The 15,898-nt window shown below is 29.9% G+C and overlaps 9 protein-coding genes across 9 annotated transcripts; 3 read left to right on the forward strand and 6 right to left on the reverse strand.

The window, feature by feature from the left end:
• Positions 1-109: 109 nt before the first annotated feature.
• On the forward strand, positions 110-1,033 carry YHM2 (Yhm2p; the record flags this gene model as incomplete). Its single annotated transcript, XM_011276501.1, has 1 exon — positions 110-1,033. The coding sequence occupies one exon, from the start codon at positions 110-112 to the stop codon at positions 1,031-1,033; it is 924 nt and encodes a 307-aa protein (XP_011274803.1).
• Positions 1,034-1,270: 237 nt separating this feature from the next.
• Positions 1,271-2,545, reverse strand: SLY41 (Sly41p; the record flags this gene model as incomplete). Its single annotated transcript, XM_011276502.1, has 1 exon — positions 1,271-2,545. The coding sequence occupies one exon, from the start codon at positions 2,543-2,545 to the stop codon at positions 1,271-1,273; it is 1,275 nt and encodes a 424-aa protein (XP_011274804.1).
• Positions 2,546-4,351: 1,806 nt separating this feature from the next.
• SNU66 (U4/U6-U5 snRNP complex subunit SNU66) lies at positions 4,352-6,307 on the reverse strand (the record flags this gene model as incomplete). The annotated part of the gene is made up of 1 exon (XM_011276503.1): positions 4,352-6,307. One exon carries the CDS (start codon positions 6,305-6,307, stop codon positions 4,352-4,354), a length of 1,956 nt encoding a protein of 651 aa, XP_011274805.1.
• Positions 6,308-6,726: 419 nt separating this feature from the next.
• On the reverse strand, positions 6,727-8,265 carry NOP58 (RNA-processing protein NOP58; the record flags this gene model as incomplete). Its single annotated transcript, XM_011276504.1, has 1 exon — positions 6,727-8,265. One exon carries the CDS (start codon positions 8,263-8,265, stop codon positions 6,727-6,729), a length of 1,539 nt encoding a protein of 512 aa, XP_011274806.1.
• A 550-nt stretch (positions 8,266-8,815) lies between these two features.
• Positions 8,816-9,748, forward strand: DGK1 (diacylglycerol kinase; the record flags this gene model as incomplete). The annotated part of the gene is made up of 1 exon (XM_011276505.1): positions 8,816-9,748. The coding sequence occupies one exon, from the start codon at positions 8,816-8,818 to the stop codon at positions 9,746-9,748; it is 933 nt and encodes a 310-aa protein (XP_011274807.1).
• Positions 9,749-10,066: 318 nt separating this feature from the next.
• RPL20B (60S ribosomal protein eL20) lies at positions 10,067-10,597 on the reverse strand (the record flags this gene model as incomplete). The annotated part of the gene is made up of 1 exon (XM_011276506.1): positions 10,067-10,597. One exon carries the CDS (start codon positions 10,595-10,597, stop codon positions 10,067-10,069), a length of 531 nt encoding a protein of 176 aa, XP_011274808.1.
• Positions 10,598-11,655: 1,058 nt separating this feature from the next.
• Positions 11,656-12,666, reverse strand: SPS4 (Sps4p; the record flags this gene model as incomplete). The annotated part of the gene is made up of 1 exon (XM_011276507.1): positions 11,656-12,666. The coding sequence occupies one exon, from the start codon at positions 12,664-12,666 to the stop codon at positions 11,656-11,658; it is 1,011 nt and encodes a 336-aa protein (XP_011274809.1).
• Positions 12,667-13,113: 447 nt separating this feature from the next.
• Positions 13,114-14,310, forward strand: SFG1 (Sfg1p; the record flags this gene model as incomplete). The annotated part of the gene is made up of 1 exon (XM_011276508.1): positions 13,114-14,310. One exon carries the CDS (start codon positions 13,114-13,116, stop codon positions 14,308-14,310), a length of 1,197 nt encoding a protein of 398 aa, XP_011274810.1.
• A 168-nt stretch (positions 14,311-14,478) lies between these two features.
• Positions 14,479-15,876, reverse strand: BN7_2950 (glycosyltransferase family 15 protein; the record flags this gene model as incomplete). The annotated part of the gene is made up of 1 exon (XM_011276509.1): positions 14,479-15,876. The coding sequence occupies one exon, from the start codon at positions 15,874-15,876 to the stop codon at positions 14,479-14,481; it is 1,398 nt and encodes a 465-aa protein (XP_011274811.1).
• Between the last annotated feature and the right edge of the window lie 22 nt (positions 15,877-15,898).

Below are 15,898 nucleotides of genomic sequence, written 5' to 3' on the forward strand. Positions count from 1 at the left end.
ACTCGAGAATATATAATTACAATTCATTCTTTACCCCATTTTTATATCAATTGAGAAAAGTTCTTCAACCAGATAGACTTAACCATATAGTTAATAGAGATCATTAAGAATGTCACAACAAGAAGTTAAAAAGAAACCAGTCTCATTTTCCAATATCCTTTTAGGTGCTGGTTTAAATTTGGCTGAAGTTACCACTTTAGGTCAACCTTTAGAAGTCATCAAGACTACAATGGCTGCTAATAGATCTTTAACCATTTTAGAAAGTGCTAAACATGTTTGGTCTCGTGGTGGTGCTCTTGGATTTTATCAAGGTTTAATCCCATGGGCTTGGATTGAAGCTTCAACTAAAGGTGCTGTTTTATTATTTGTTAGTGCTGAAGCTGAATATCATGCTAAAAAATTAGGTGCTTCAAATTTTGGTGCTGGTATTACTGGTGGTATCTTTGGTGGTCTTGTTCAAGCTTATGCCACTATGGGGTTCTGTACATGTATGAAGACTGTTGAAATCACAAGAGCAAAACAAGTTGTCGCTGAAGGTGTTACTCCACAAACTTCTTTCCAAGTTTTCAAAGATATTTATGCTAAAGAAGGTATTAGAGGTATAAATAAAGGTGTTAATGCCGTTGCTATTAGACAATGTACCAATTGGGGTTCAAGATTTGGGTTATCAAGATTAGCTGAAGACGCAATCAAAAGTTTAACTGGTAAAAAGAAGGATGAAAAATTAGGTGGTTTAGAAAAAATTTTAGCAAGTACAATTGGTGGTGGGTTAAGTGCATGGAATCAACCAATTGAAGTTATTAGAGTGGAAATGCAATCCAAGACTGCTGATCCAAATAGACCAAAGAATTTAGGTGTTGCCGGAGCTTTTAAATATATTTATTCACAAAATGGTATTAAAGGTCTTTATAGAGGTGTTGCACCAAGAATTGGTTTAGGTATTTGGCAAACAGTGTTCATGGTTGGTTTTGGTGATATGGCTAGAGAATTAGTTGAAAAATTAACTGGTGAAAAACCAGTTGCAAAACATTAATCTTTGGAAAGTCATGTCATTTTCAATCTGTTTATTTATGTTGTTTTTTAGATGTTAAATAATTAATCAGGTATTAATAAAAGTTGTTTAAATCTACATCAATATTTTAACGTAAAAGCAAAAAATGTAATATAGTCATTAAAATATATGTAGTCAAAGAATGAAAAATGACAACGAAAAAGAAGAAGATAGCAAAATAAAACCAAAATGCAAAAATAATACAAAAGGGTGTTATATTCATTTCTTAACAACACCCCATCTATCATAAGAATATAATCCTAGAATAGTTAAAACCAAACCGAAACCTTGATTTCTATTAACACTTGAACCTTCCCATATTATAGCCATAGAAATAACAACAATTCTTTTCATAATATTTGCAATTGAATAATTAACTGGTGATACCATACCCAAGATATGAAATGCCAACATTGCTTGACAAAAATGACTTAATCCATGTAAGAATAATAATCCTAATATAGAGAAATTTAATTCTGTTAAAGTAAATGATTGATTTGAAAATTCACTAATTAAATAAACTGGTAATGTTAAAATAAATCCAATAATTGAGCAATATAATAAAATTGTAATTTTATCAATTTTTTCATCATCATCATTGTTGTTTTGTTTAGTAGATTGTGGTAAAGTTTTTGGTTTAACTGTTAAGATTTTCTTAGCAAAAATATTTTGACTAACAAATATAATCATTGAAATAAATGCAAATATTAAACCTTTATTAAAATCCAAATTTAAATTTTGCTTCTTCTTGGAAAAACATGTTAATATAACACCTGTAACTAAAGGTATCAATGTTAAATATGTAACAATTGGATATTTAACTTTAAATAATGCTCTATAGACCAAAACTGTGGTGATTGGACTTAATGATTTAACTGAATGAACTAAACTAACAGGGATAACATTAGTAGCTTTATGAGATGTAATATGACCAATGAATTGGAAAATACCCATTGCAAAAGTAGTTCTTATAATTTTTTCTGAAGGTTGAATTAAATTCCAAGTTGAAAATGATTTTTTAAATTGATCTTTTGTTGGTAATGTACCTTGTGGGAATTTATCAATTAACACTCTATTATTATTTATGATTAATAATGTTGCAATACAAAAAAGTGAACTTGTTAAGAATTGTAATTCTGTGAATGTAGTTGGATGTGGGAATTCTCTTAATATATCTTTTGATATATTTGATGATATAGCACTAAATGTATACCATATTGAACAAAAAAAGATAATCTTCAAATCTATAGGAGGTAATACTTGTTTTAATCTTTCTTGGATCTTAGTAGATGTAGATTTAACAGTGAAATATTGATCATATTCTTTTTGAGTTAAATCTAATGAAGATTTTGATGGTTTAAAACGTGGTTTACCAGGTGAAGATAATAAATTCCTTAAATTTGGGAATGAACCTTTCAAACTTTGTGATAATGTAGCTTGGTCATAAGAAGCTGTCTTGTGTGCATTAGGAGTGTTTATTTGTACTGTGATCATGATTTTTTCAGCACCCTTTTGTGATAATTTGTGTTGATATTGATGTTGATGAATTCTCCTTTAAACGTGTTTCTCTATATATAACCAACCAGCACGTAAAAAAAAAGCACAACAGCGGTCAAATTTGATGGAATGTTTAGTTGTATAAATTGAATTGAAAAATGTAGTGGAAGTGTGCACCTGGTGAAGCGAATGACTGGTAGTTAAAAGCACGTTCTTCTGAATTGAATGGTTTTATTTTGAAAAGTTGTTGATATTTAATTTTAGTTTTGAAATTTTATTTATAACGCTTTAAAACTTTAAATTTTTGATTTTCGCAACTTTTTTGTTTTCTTTTCAGATGCTTTTTTTTTCTTTTTTACGCTGGATTTATTACTGGATCGGGTAATTTTGGTGAAGTTTTTGTGAAAATGGCAGGTTTGGCACAATTATGGGTTCCTAAAATTTCCTTTCCGGGATTCCAAATAATAAGGAACTATTTGAAGATTTGTTTTAAAAGATCAAGTTTTATGGATTTCATAAGGGATTTTGTATCTTTTATATTGTTTTTATGAATCATGATTCACACCTTTTCTTTACCAAATTTCCATTGCTGTCTCTCGAATTAATTGTATACTCGATTATGCTTAACACGGTGCAAATCGACGCAAATTACCAGATTGAATAATTTTTCAATGAAACGGTTTGAAATCTGGAACTTTTCACACATAAAGATTTACCTTATAAGTTATAAGCTTTTTGTGGCTTTCAAACAGTTGAGATTTGGTGTATTTGAATCTGGTACCTTAAACAGCTGTTGGTTATCAATTTCATTTGGTTATGTTGTTCTAGGTGTAAATTGTAATGAAAAGTTATCTTAAGTATCGGTTTCCTAAAGTATAGAAAATCTAGATAAACCTCAACTCAACTATCCACAAATCAGAGTCCAGTATTTTAATGGTCTTACTCTAGACTACATATCGAAGCATTAGAAAAGTGTACTTTGAAGTTTGAACTTTGAAGTGACGGATAAACTTTTCTTTCGTTACCTGAATCCTTAATACTTATCCTTTTGTACTCATACCATAAACATTACGTATAAGAAGTGTATTAAACTCGAACAATCAAAGAAGATAGACTCATAAAGGTCCATGGTCTAGAATTTATAAAACACTCCTGATTTTTGACGTGAAGTTCTTAACTTTAAAATTTATTCCAACGTGTTATGCCAAATTCACGGTTTTAGGCCTTTGCGTATACGCGTATATGGTATATGCATAGGAAAATTGTAATCGGATCCAGTTATGATCACCTTTAAGCCTTATACGTTATCATGATAGCAAAAATTCAAAAGTCAGAACCTTTATGGCAAGTAAAGATAACTTTTTGAACCCCTTGATCAATAAGTATGGAGGTACCTGGTACCTGTCTCAAAATCCCACATAATTCTGGATCATCATAGGCATACCCCGTGAAAACCCAGTTCTAGTTTTAATCAAATCATCTGATTTTACGTACTTTGTAAAGTAGTGGACTCAGAAGGCTAGAAATAGAACAAATTATAAAAGAATATTTTGATATTGACATGGATGATAGGTATTCAGATCGACGTATGACTTTTAACTATGTTCTAGACATGATTTTAATTAATTACAGATTACGGATCTAGATTGACTATCAAACAGGATTATCAATCTCAATTAGTTTCAAAATAGTTGAATTAAAGATTAAATTGATACATATAATGTCTGTTTTATATCTCTAAATATCAATAAGAGTATAAACATGTGTCTTTCATCTCTATTTAATCCTTACACATTTATAAAATCATTGCAATCTAACACCAACTTTATCTGAAGATCCATATTCATCTTGATCATTTGAACCAAGTATAGAATTTCCTTTATATTGTTGTTTTTGTTCATCTTCAATTTTTTTCAATTTCTTAGCAATTTTACTTTTATTTGGTGCTTTACCATGAAATTGATGTGATAATTGTTTATAAGCTTCCTTGGTATTCATTTCACGTCCATATTCATCAATATATTTTAATTTAACATCTGGTTTATAATCTTTTAATTTTGAATTAATTTCTTCAGGATTTTGAATTGTTTTAAATTGTTCTAATTCTGATTCTAATAATTCTTGTCTTTCTTTTTTAGATAATTTTTGGAAAGATGAATCTTGACGTAAATTTTCTTCATAAATTCTTTTTTCAATTTCTAATTTTAATTTCTCAAAATCTAATTGTTTCTTTAATTCCATTGATTTACGTTCATTTTCTAATTGTTCTGAAGTTTTCTCTTGAATAATATTCTTGGATTTTAATAATCCTAATAATGAACCTAAACCTCCATTGAAATTTATATTTTCTTCTTCTCTAACATCTTCTAATGGTGCTTCAACTGTTTCGGCTTCTTCCATTACTTCATCTTTTGGTTCTTCAACATGATTTTCAGAGTTTGGTTCTAGTTTATCCAAACTCTGTTCATTTTCAAGTACTTTTGGCTCAAATGGTTCACGTGGTTCCTCAGCTTCTTCACTCTTGGCTTTAATTGACCCCAAAAATTCAGTGGTTTCATCAATAACAATGCTCTGTTGAGCTTGTTTATCAACTTGCATTTCATTTTCTTTATTTTCTTGAATTTCTTTAGCAATATCTTCTGGTTTAAGATGTTTTCTTTTTTTCTGATTTTTCAATCTTTTCAATGCTAATACATTTTGTAATTCAAAATCATCTGAAACTAAATTATCTTCATCTTTTAACATTACAGTTTTAGGTGCTTGATCAATATCAAAATCACCATCTTCATCAATCTTGTGATCTTGTTTCTTTCTACTATTCCCACTTTTCTTTTTAATTTTTTTCATCTTTATTGGTTTAGCTTTTGAATAATCATTATTTTCCATTTCATCTTGATCTTCTTCTTCATCATCATCTAATCTGAATTCCATTCTTCTTTTATTCTTCCTTATAGAATCAGTCTCTTCTTCGGGGGTTTTTGTTGGTTGATCCACTTTAATAGTATCACCATTGAGTATGAAAGATTCACCATGGTCACCTTTCAACTCTTCATCATAACGTTCCAATAGAGTTTTCTCTTCACCTTCTAATCCATCATATTGTTTATATTTATTAGTTCGTAGTTTTTCACTCATTTCTTTATCTAATTTTTGTTTCTTTACAAGTGATTCATTTTCTAATTCATCTTCTTCATCATGAAATGATCTATCTTTTAATGTTAAGATAACATCTTCTTGTTGTAAATTATTTATATCTTTGATGCTATGACCAACTTTAACACCTGAAATACCAACATCATCATCATTAACAGAAGATTTTTTAACAAGTTTATTCTTCTTTATTGGTTTCTTAACGTTGGATGGTTTTTTAATATTATTTAACCAATCATCAGTATCTTGTTCCTGTTCTTCTTCATCATCAAGTAAACCTCTTGCAACACTAACTTTCTTTCTTTTAGCAGATTTTGATTTAGCAAGTTCCAATTTCTGTTTAACTTTCTCATCTCTTTCTTTTTTCCTTATTTCATCTTGATATTCTTCAGCGCTACGTTCTTGACTTTGAACAACTGGTTGTGATTCTTTGGGTATTGGTTTTAAACCTAATGATATTCTAAGCTTATTGGTATCATCTAATGATAAATCATCATTTTTCGTTGGTTTTTCCTCCTGTTTGGAAGCATTTGGCACAGGAATTGGTTTTAATCCTAATGAAATACGAATCTTATTCGTTTCTTCAATGGATATTGACTCTTCAGACATCTTTGCCACTAAACCTCTGGTAATGATATCTTTTTGTTTATATGTCAAAACAAAGTACTTTTAATTTTTTCATAATAAAGAAAATTCGCGAAGGTATAAGCTTACTACAAATTTTAAAACTTTCCAATCTGATTGATTTTTTTTCATTATAATAGGTATAACACTAATATATATATATATATGCAACATGCTGAAGAATGGGATGATATGGAGTTCAATCAATCAGAGAATAATATGGTTGGTCATATACATATATAGAGATATTTTGAGAAAAAAAAATGAACAACTAATTTACACTTTTGACAATAAAACCAAAATTAAAAACACAAGATAAAACCGAAGAAAATGATATATAGAAATAGATAAAACCCAAAAAAATATTATAATGTTAATATATGATTAATCAATTAACTTTATGCTTATTTTTTGGATTTTTTTTCTTTCTTTTCCTTTTTATCTTTTTTATCTTTTTTTTCCTTTTTAGATTTCTTTTCCTTCTTTGGAGATGATTCAGCATCTGAATCTTCATCTCTCTTACGTTTTTTATCTTTCTTTTCCTTCTTTTCTTTTTTTTCTTTCTTTTCCTTCTTCTTTAATTCTTCTTCTTCATCATCACTTTCATCATCTGAATCTTTAGCAGCAGATTCAGTAGTTTCAACAGCATCAGCATCAGCATTATAAGCACGAGCTTCACTAATTTCAACTTTTTTAGAATCACGAGCAACTTTTGATGTAGTTCTTAAATCTCTACCTTCTAAAGCAGATAAACGACCTTCAACTTTAGCTCTAACATCATAACCAATTTCACCAGAATCATCTCTTTCTTCAGATAAAGCATCATATCTTAAGGCAACAGCAGCTTTAGCAGCTAAAACTCTAGCAATTTTACCTTTATTTCTACCTGAAGCTTGACCAACTAATGAAGCATGATATAATAAACCATATTTTGGTGTATCATGTTTAGTTTTCAAAGCTCTAAATAAAGCTTTTTCAGCACCCAAGATTTGAATAGTTGAAGCTGGAGCTTTTGCTAATGAGATTAATGAACCTGAATGAGCAATTAATCTAGCACCAACTAATTCACCAACTAAAGCAGTTAAATTTGGAGCAATAGCTTTCATTCTTGATGATAAATAAGCAGATAATTTTTCTCTATATTGAGCAAATTCAACAATTTGTTCAGCTAAAGCTTTAATATTAATTAAATCAATTTCAGTAATTTCAGTACCCATTGAAACTTCAGCAGCAGATTTAACTCTTTCTTCAGCTTCTTCTGGTAAAATTTCACTTAAATCAGTTTCTGAAGCATTTGATCTAACACCCATTGTTAAAATAATTCTAGCAAAAGCAACTGAATCAGTAATGATTTTTGCTAATTCAGGGAAATGCCATCCATACCATTCTTTACATCTCATGGCATAAGTATTTAATTCTTTATCTAAATCATCTAAAAGAGCAATAGCTTGAATAATCATAGTATCAACTTTATCAGCTGAAAATTTTAATTTATGACGACCAATTGAATGTGCTAAACCTAAAGACATTTTGGATAAATCAGAATCATTTAAACCTGGTAATAAATCTGGTAAATGTTCTCTAACAGCTCTATATAAATCTAAAGTAACAGCATCTGAAACAACATTGAAGTTTAAGCCTAATTTGTTAATTGAATTAGCTAATTTAGTATCAGAAACAACTAAAGTTGATTTTTTATCAGTTTTAGCATCATCTAATAATTTTTGTAATTGAGATGAAACTTTACCTTCAACAACAGAGTTAATTTCTTCTAAAGCATTAGCAGCTGAGTTGAATTTTGAAAATGCAGAGATTTTAAATTGATTTAAAACTTTTTCACTTGAATTTAAATCAGTTATTAAACTTGATGATTTATAAATTTTTTTATCTGAAGCTTTTAATAAAGCATAACCAGCAGCGGTTTCAGTCAAGACGAAAGCCATTTTGTTCCTTTATTAAACTTTGTTTCTATGAGAGTCTGGTGAGTGTCCTTCTAGGTATTGACCAAAAAAGATGAAACAAAAGTTGGCTTTAAATGGATTAAATTAAGCTGATATTCAACTAATTTTTGTTTATTACCTTTTAATTTTCTTTTCAATATTGAAATTTTTTTTGATGGTTTAAAATTTTTTTTGCAGAAAATTAAGAAAAAGTGCGAAAATGAACAAATTGGGTAATTACCTGGTTTGGCTCGTAAATCGCGCAAAAGTAGGTTGCCAAAATTACTTTATGCGGCAATTCCATGTGATTTCGTTAGACTAGCTCATCACCATTACCTGAAATAGCAATAAAGGTGAAACCACTTACCTGTTTAAGTAATAATGGCAATAAAATCTATTCGCGAAAATCCACATTTTCAATTTTTTCGATTTTTGATTTCAATTTTAAAGGCAAAAATGTCAATTTTAACGCGATTTTGATCAAATAAACAACAATTAAATCATAGTTTTAACCAATTTTTAAGCTATAATTCAAAGTAAATACAATCAAATAATGGCCATTTCCACAGGAATACCGAGTAAAGACCATGTCACCAATTTGAAAGCTCCAAAATCCCGTAAAAATCAAGAAAATATAACAATCACCACGGAAGATAACACATCAACAATTGATAAAGATGATACAGATAAATTACAAGTTCAAAAGGACACTTTAGCACCTCCTTCAAATGATTTTGTTGGAAATTTAAGAACATCCACAACATCACCTGCTTTGGGTAATGATTTTTTAACTGCACATCATATATTTGGTGATTATATTAGGAAACATGAAGTTCCGAGAAAAGTATTTCATAGTTCTATTGGATTTATAACGTTATATTTGTATACTAAAGGTGTTCATAAAGAAGTTTTCCCTATACCATTCCATATTTCATTTACAGTGATTTTCACATTAGATCTAATTAGATTAAGATGGAAATATTTCAACTATTTATATTGTCAAGTTGTTGGATTCTTAATGAGAGAAAAGGAAATCAATAGTTATAATGGTGTTTTATGGTATATTTTAGGGTTAGATGTTGTTTTCAGTTTTTTCCCTAAAGATATTTGTCTTTTAAGTGTATTATTATTAAGTTGGTCAGATACTGCAGCTTCAACTTTTGGTAGAGCTTATGGTAAATATACACCAAAAATTGCTCGTGGGAAATCTCTTGCAGGTTCAATTGCTGCATTTACAATTGGTATAATATCAAGTTATTTAGTTTATGGTTATTTTATACCTGAATTCCCACATTTAAATCAAATTGGTGAAATATTTTGGACCCCAGAATCAAGCTATTTAAATTTACATACAATGAGTTTATTATCAGGATTTGTTGCAGCTTTAAGTGAAGGTATTGATTTATTTAATTGGGATGATAATTTTACAATTCCTGCATTATCAAGTATATTTTTTTATATTGTTATTACAATTTTCCATAAATAAGGGTTTGGACTCTCTTTCAATTGCATTTTTTAATGAGCATATAGTATATATAAACGTGTATAGATTAATTATAAACCATGTAATATTGATGATATAGGCGTGTAGAAATGATAGTTACAAAATGGTGTTACATAAGGAAAGTTGGCACACTACAACAAATAATTTATTCTTATTTTACTCCATTAAAATATACAATTTACCAAACCATTCGAAAAAATAAAGTATCGAATTCATATTTTTATACTATTAAAATAAACCATAAATCCAAAAATTTAAATTTTTATTTCTTTAAATATAACACTAAATTAAACAAACAATCTAATAGTAAGTTGATGGACGTTTTGGAGCGAAAACATTAGCAGATTTTGGAATACGGTGAGGTAATGGGAATTTCAAATCTTTTGATAAGAATTGTTTAACGTATTGACGTTTAACATCATCAGTTTTTTCTAATTCAACAACTTTTAAAATGTGAATTGATCTAAATCTAGCTCTGTGACGAGCAGCTAAATCTTGGTATAAAGTTTCAACAGCACCAACTCTTGTAACATCTCTGAATTCTTTGTACAAGTTATGGATACCTGATCTTGATTCATAACGAATCCAGATACCAAAGTTTTTAACTTTAGTTGGGTGTGATTCAGTAACAGCGTTAACTGAAACAATTTCACCTGAAGCTCTTTTAACTTTGTGAAGTTTTTGTAAGAAATACCAGAAACGAGATTTAGCAATAACTTCGTTTGAAGCAAAGATTCTCATACGGTATAATTTTGGTTCTGGGACCGATTCAGTAGGTAAACGACGACCAATAACTTGATATTCGTTAAGACGAGCCACTAGAAAAATCATATTGTTAGTATTCCATATTTCAAAATATAGTTGATGGAGTTTTTTATTGTTCAAGAGTTTTCCCTCATAGTTATCAAGTATTGATATTGGTATGATAAAATTTTCTTTAATATATGAAATTTAATAAAAAATTGATATTACGATTAATTCTTTTCAATAATTGACAGCTTGATACTCTGATTGATATGATGATTACTTTATTCATTTGATATTATTCTCCTTTTGTTATATTACTTTTCATTACTGTCTCTTGATATTGTACTACTCATCATAATAATTTTTCAAAATATAGTGATACACTTTAATGAATAATAACACTTCAAATACAGTTCTTTCCATTCAATAATACTTTCTCTAGGTGAATACTCTTTCCCAATGACTCCATACACCTCTTTTGTCCACTCACTTTTTGATATGTTTTGATCTTAAACTGATGATGTCTTCAATAAAAGGTATCAATTATCAAGTAGTTTTTCACACTTTGAAAAATGTTTGCAAGCTGAGAATCCAACACACCGCTCGCGGTAAAAAAAAATCAAGATTACGTAACGGAAGAGTAGCCGCGAATTCGTGTTTTGTATGGCAGCGGTTTCCGGAAAGGGACACACTCAGCGAGATTTGTGAGTGACACCCAAACACCTTTGAAGTGACGCTGGGAGGAAACAGTGTGCGTGTGCGAGAAATGTCAGTCACAACTGCTGTAGTGTTAGGGCTAGGAGTTTTGAAGTCATGTGATGGAAATAGGGCAAGCGTAATCATAAGCCTAAGCCATAACGTTACAAGTTACTACATCATCTTCAGAGTATTTAATCTTTTTCATTCATTCTTATAAAAGTGATTTCACAATATATAAATAAATATACTCTCATTCTATAATACTTCATCACACACAATGTATTCTCTATAACAATAATCAATTCCTATAACATAATGGATCATATAACATAATTTAATCAAAACCAAACAAATTCAAGTAAACAAATAAATAAATAAATAAATATAAGGGACTATAAAGCACGGGATGCGTTAGCAGAGAATCTTGACATTACAGCAGATGTCTATGCCATAGCCGGAACAGCTGAACTTTGGGTGTGTTCTTGTGATTGTTCTTGACCTTCTGGTGTTGATGATGGTTCATCTGATTTCTTCCAGATCTTATTCCAAGCACTTGTAGTTTCACTAATAACTTCATTTGTCAAATCAACTGAGGTATTGTAAGTTGCTTGAATTGATGAATTGAAAATATTACCTTCTTGTTTTGCTAAATGTTCATTATAAACTTCAAATGCATGTGAAGTATAATTACATGGTGCCATAATACCATCAAAAACTTCTTGTTCAGCAACTGGAATTGCACGTTCCATTAAATCATAAGTTAACCATAAACCTCTTTCAACTTCACTTGAATAATCATTTGAAACTGGTTCACCTTTTGGGAAGTTTTTCAGGGTAAAGTCTTCAATTTGATAATTAATTGGTCTGCAAACAGGATCTAATGAACTTCTAAGTAATGGTTTACCTTGTGTATCATAAAGATGTTCATTATAATAAGCACGTCCCTTTCTTGCATATTCTCTTGTTGGTAATAAAATCTTATCACCAATAAAATCACCACTAGAATGTTTTGCAGTTTCAATTGCAACAGAAGATTGTTTGAAAGGATAAGCAATTGAATCACCAACATCTTTCCAAGTAACAGTTTTGATTGATGGAACAGTTTGTTCAACTTTATCTAATGTAGAGACAACAACACCATCAGTATTTCTGATAATTGGTTTTAAAAACGATTGAGAGTGTAACCATTCACCAACTGGTTTGAGAATTGGATTTGAAGTACCTCTAATAGCTTTAACAATTTCCATATCAACAGCTTCTTTAATCAATGGGTAAGATTTTAAATGTTCTGAAGTTTGACAGATGGCAGGTTCATCATCATCAGCAGCTTGAGGTTCTTCTTCAACTGGAGCATTTTCAACTGGAGCATCAGCAGCATCTTCAATTTGAGTTGATTCTTCAACAGTAGGAGCAGTAGCAGTAGTAGTGTCTTTCTTTGATTTGAATAATGACATTGTTCAGTGTATATATATAGCAAATAATCAGTGTATAGTCGTGGGGACCAGAGCAAAAAAAGTTCAAGAAAGTATCAGAATAATCCGGGAAAACTCATCATTATATATTATTTCTTGATTTTTCCAAATTTTATTGTGTTTTTGTGACAATTTGAATTTGAAATAAATTGAATTGAAATAAAAAGTGACACAAAACCAAAAAAAGTCAAGAACTTAAAATTCGCGAATTGGTTGTTGTTCTGGTGATGATGTAATCATATTTGGAAGTTTGTAAACAAACAAAAAAAAGCGAATACAAGATCTTTTATACCCATTTTTATGCGAAAAGATAAAGCACGAGACACGAAGTTAAAGTGGATTTTTAAGAAAGACGTGTTGTCTAGGTGACTTGTTTGTAATAAAGAAGGTAATATCAGCTGGTATTTTAGTGGTTCACAAAGCTGGAATATGGAGACGCCTACAGCCAATAAGATTGTGGAGATTGAATTATCAAAGCTAAAGAATGAACACCAATTTATATTTAATGATAATCTTACCCCGTTCTCTTTGAAAGTTAGGAATCAAGTGAATAAGGAACAAGGGATAATAGAATCACCAATACCTTCCACCATCAAAAAGTCAAATACATTAGATGCCTTAAATTTAGAACTCATCGAGTTCCCAAGATTTGAAGAATTTGAATCTATAGCTCAAAAAATCGGTAAAGAAGATATTGAAGAAGCTGATGAAGACAGCACAGAAGAGGAAGAAGAGGAACAAGCACACAATATATCAAATGATAGCACTGATATGAAGCTAGATACATTGGGAATACAAGATTCACCATTAATGAAATTTCCAATTTTTCAAGATGTTACTATGAACATTCCAACCGTTCCGAAAGACAAGAATGCTGAATTTTCCTTGGAAGAATTTCCTATTTATGATTTCAAACATCAAACAGCTGATATAATAGATCATGAAGAGGTGCTACAAACACCAGAAATCATTAGATCTTCAAAAGTCAATGATAAAATTGAATCAAATTCAACACCAACCAAGAAATCATCAACTAATAGTATTAAGAGAAGTAAAAGTAAAATACCACTGCCAGCATCATTAGTTAACGAAGTGAGAAGATCTAAACGATTGGAAAATCAAATACCAGTTCATATAAATGATAGAAATGTATGTACTCCAAAATCATTAAATTCAAAATCAAATCCAATACCAATTTTACGAATCAAATCTGAAAATTCACTTAATTTCATTGTTGATGCTTCTACGGGTAAATTACATGATGCAACACAATATGCAACTGAAATAAATGCATCGAATGGTGAAGGAGTTCCAATACCCCAAACAATAAATGAACAAGTGACAGTACCAGTTAATGGACCCAAAAGAACTAAAACACCTAAAACTGCAATAGTTCGTGGTTATTTACTGAAATTATCATCAAATGGCATAAAGGGAAACACCAGTTCCAATAGAAGATTAGGTTTTTATTCAGAAGCTGATTACAAGAAATATTTCAATCCCAAACATTCACCTGTCAAAATTATGAAACCACAAAGTAATTCAACATCACCAACAAAGAAAACAAAAGCCAAAGAACTTAACACGAAAAGAAGTGTACGCTGGGCCGAACAACTTGAATGGTGAACTATTGAACACCCATGTACAAATTATACCATTGATTTATGATGAAATGAACATTATGCCAGAAAACAAAAACTCTATAATGAATATGCAAAACGCATAAACTAATATATCTTGTATTATATATAATTATTCAAATGTACTTTTTTTTATATAATGTCTATAAGCTAATCACTCTGTGAAGTCTTCATAATCATCGTTATCTTCTTCATCGTCAAAATCTCTTTCCTCTATTGTATCATCTTGCTCAAGTTCTCTCTTTTTGAAAGGATGTTCCTTTTCAGTAATATAATTTTTTCTTGGAGCAAAAGCAGGTCTTGGCTCACCAATTGAATCATAATAATGAGGTAAACAACTATCTCTATTACCCCAATTATAATCTTTCCCTGGAGAGCAAATACAACGTAATTCTTCTCTTTTCTCAGTAGTTTTCGGACATTGAGTATGAGGAACATGATAATAACCAGTATTATCAAAATAATGTAACTCTTCTTTATTCAACATATAAGCAACTGCAAAAGTATGAATTGGTGCATCACCCCATCTTTCATAGAAAAACCCACCTTTTGAATCTAAATGTTGGAAATATTCTTCATATTGTTTTGATCTTAAGAAGTCTAAATCACCAATTTCAAAATTTGACCAAAAATGACACATATTAAAAGTTTCTTCATTATCCATAGTTATGAAACCGATTGTATTATCCTTTGCAATATAATCTGGATGTTTTTCATGGAAAAATTCCTTTGTTGCCTCTAATAACCCATAAACAGTTCTATGTAATTCATGTAAAGCCATTGTAAAACCATATTTCTTTTTATGCTCTCTCATGAATTTAAATGGATCATAATTTATATCACAAGTAAATTTTATATCCGGTTCAACTCTCCAATAATATTTCAAATTTTGTAATTCTTTCAACTTATAGAAAAACCCTGAGTTAAAACGACACATATGTCTATAAGATTCTGAACCACCATATTTAACATTTTCTTTAATCATTCGTTCACGAGTCTCTGCAGCTCGAAGTTGATCAATTGATTCAGGATATGACCAATATTCTTTTGGTATAGTGACAAATGTAGTTTTACCACTCACAAGATTTGAAACTTCCTTTTTAAAAGTATCACTAAATGGAACATTATTTGCAAAAATCCATGGATAATTATACTTCTTGTTGAATCTTTCCTCTACATAATTGATTGATTGTAACATTAAATGCAATTCTTCATTTCTCACCAGAGAGAAGAAACTTGCATTCTCACGTTCATATTCTGGTGATTGTGCTTCATTGTCATTTCCATTCTCTTTTTGTTCTTCATCTAATTTAGGTCTTATGATATTAAAAGTACTTGGATCTAAAAACTGGAAATCCGTGTAATTATCCTTATTGAAATACTGATCTGGATACAATGTCTGTAGCACTTTCAACCTTGTGATCTTATCTAAATACTCGATAGCAGCCTTATGATGGTTATTCCTCACAGCAATGATTGAACTGAAGATGATTATACTTGATAAGATACTGATGAGCACAATACGCGTTCTTCTCTTGTCCCACCTCACCATTATGAACTGCAAAAAACTGGAA

Source organism: Wickerhamomyces ciferrii, contig 00076, assembly GCF_000313485.1.
Source record: "Wickerhamomyces ciferrii WGS project CAIF00000000 data, strain NRRL Y-1031 F-60-10, contig 00076, whole genome shotgun sequence".
In the NCBI taxonomy this organism is placed as follows: domain Eukaryota; kingdom Fungi; phylum Ascomycota; class Saccharomycetes; order Phaffomycetales; family Wickerhamomycetaceae; genus Hansenula; species Hansenula ciferrii.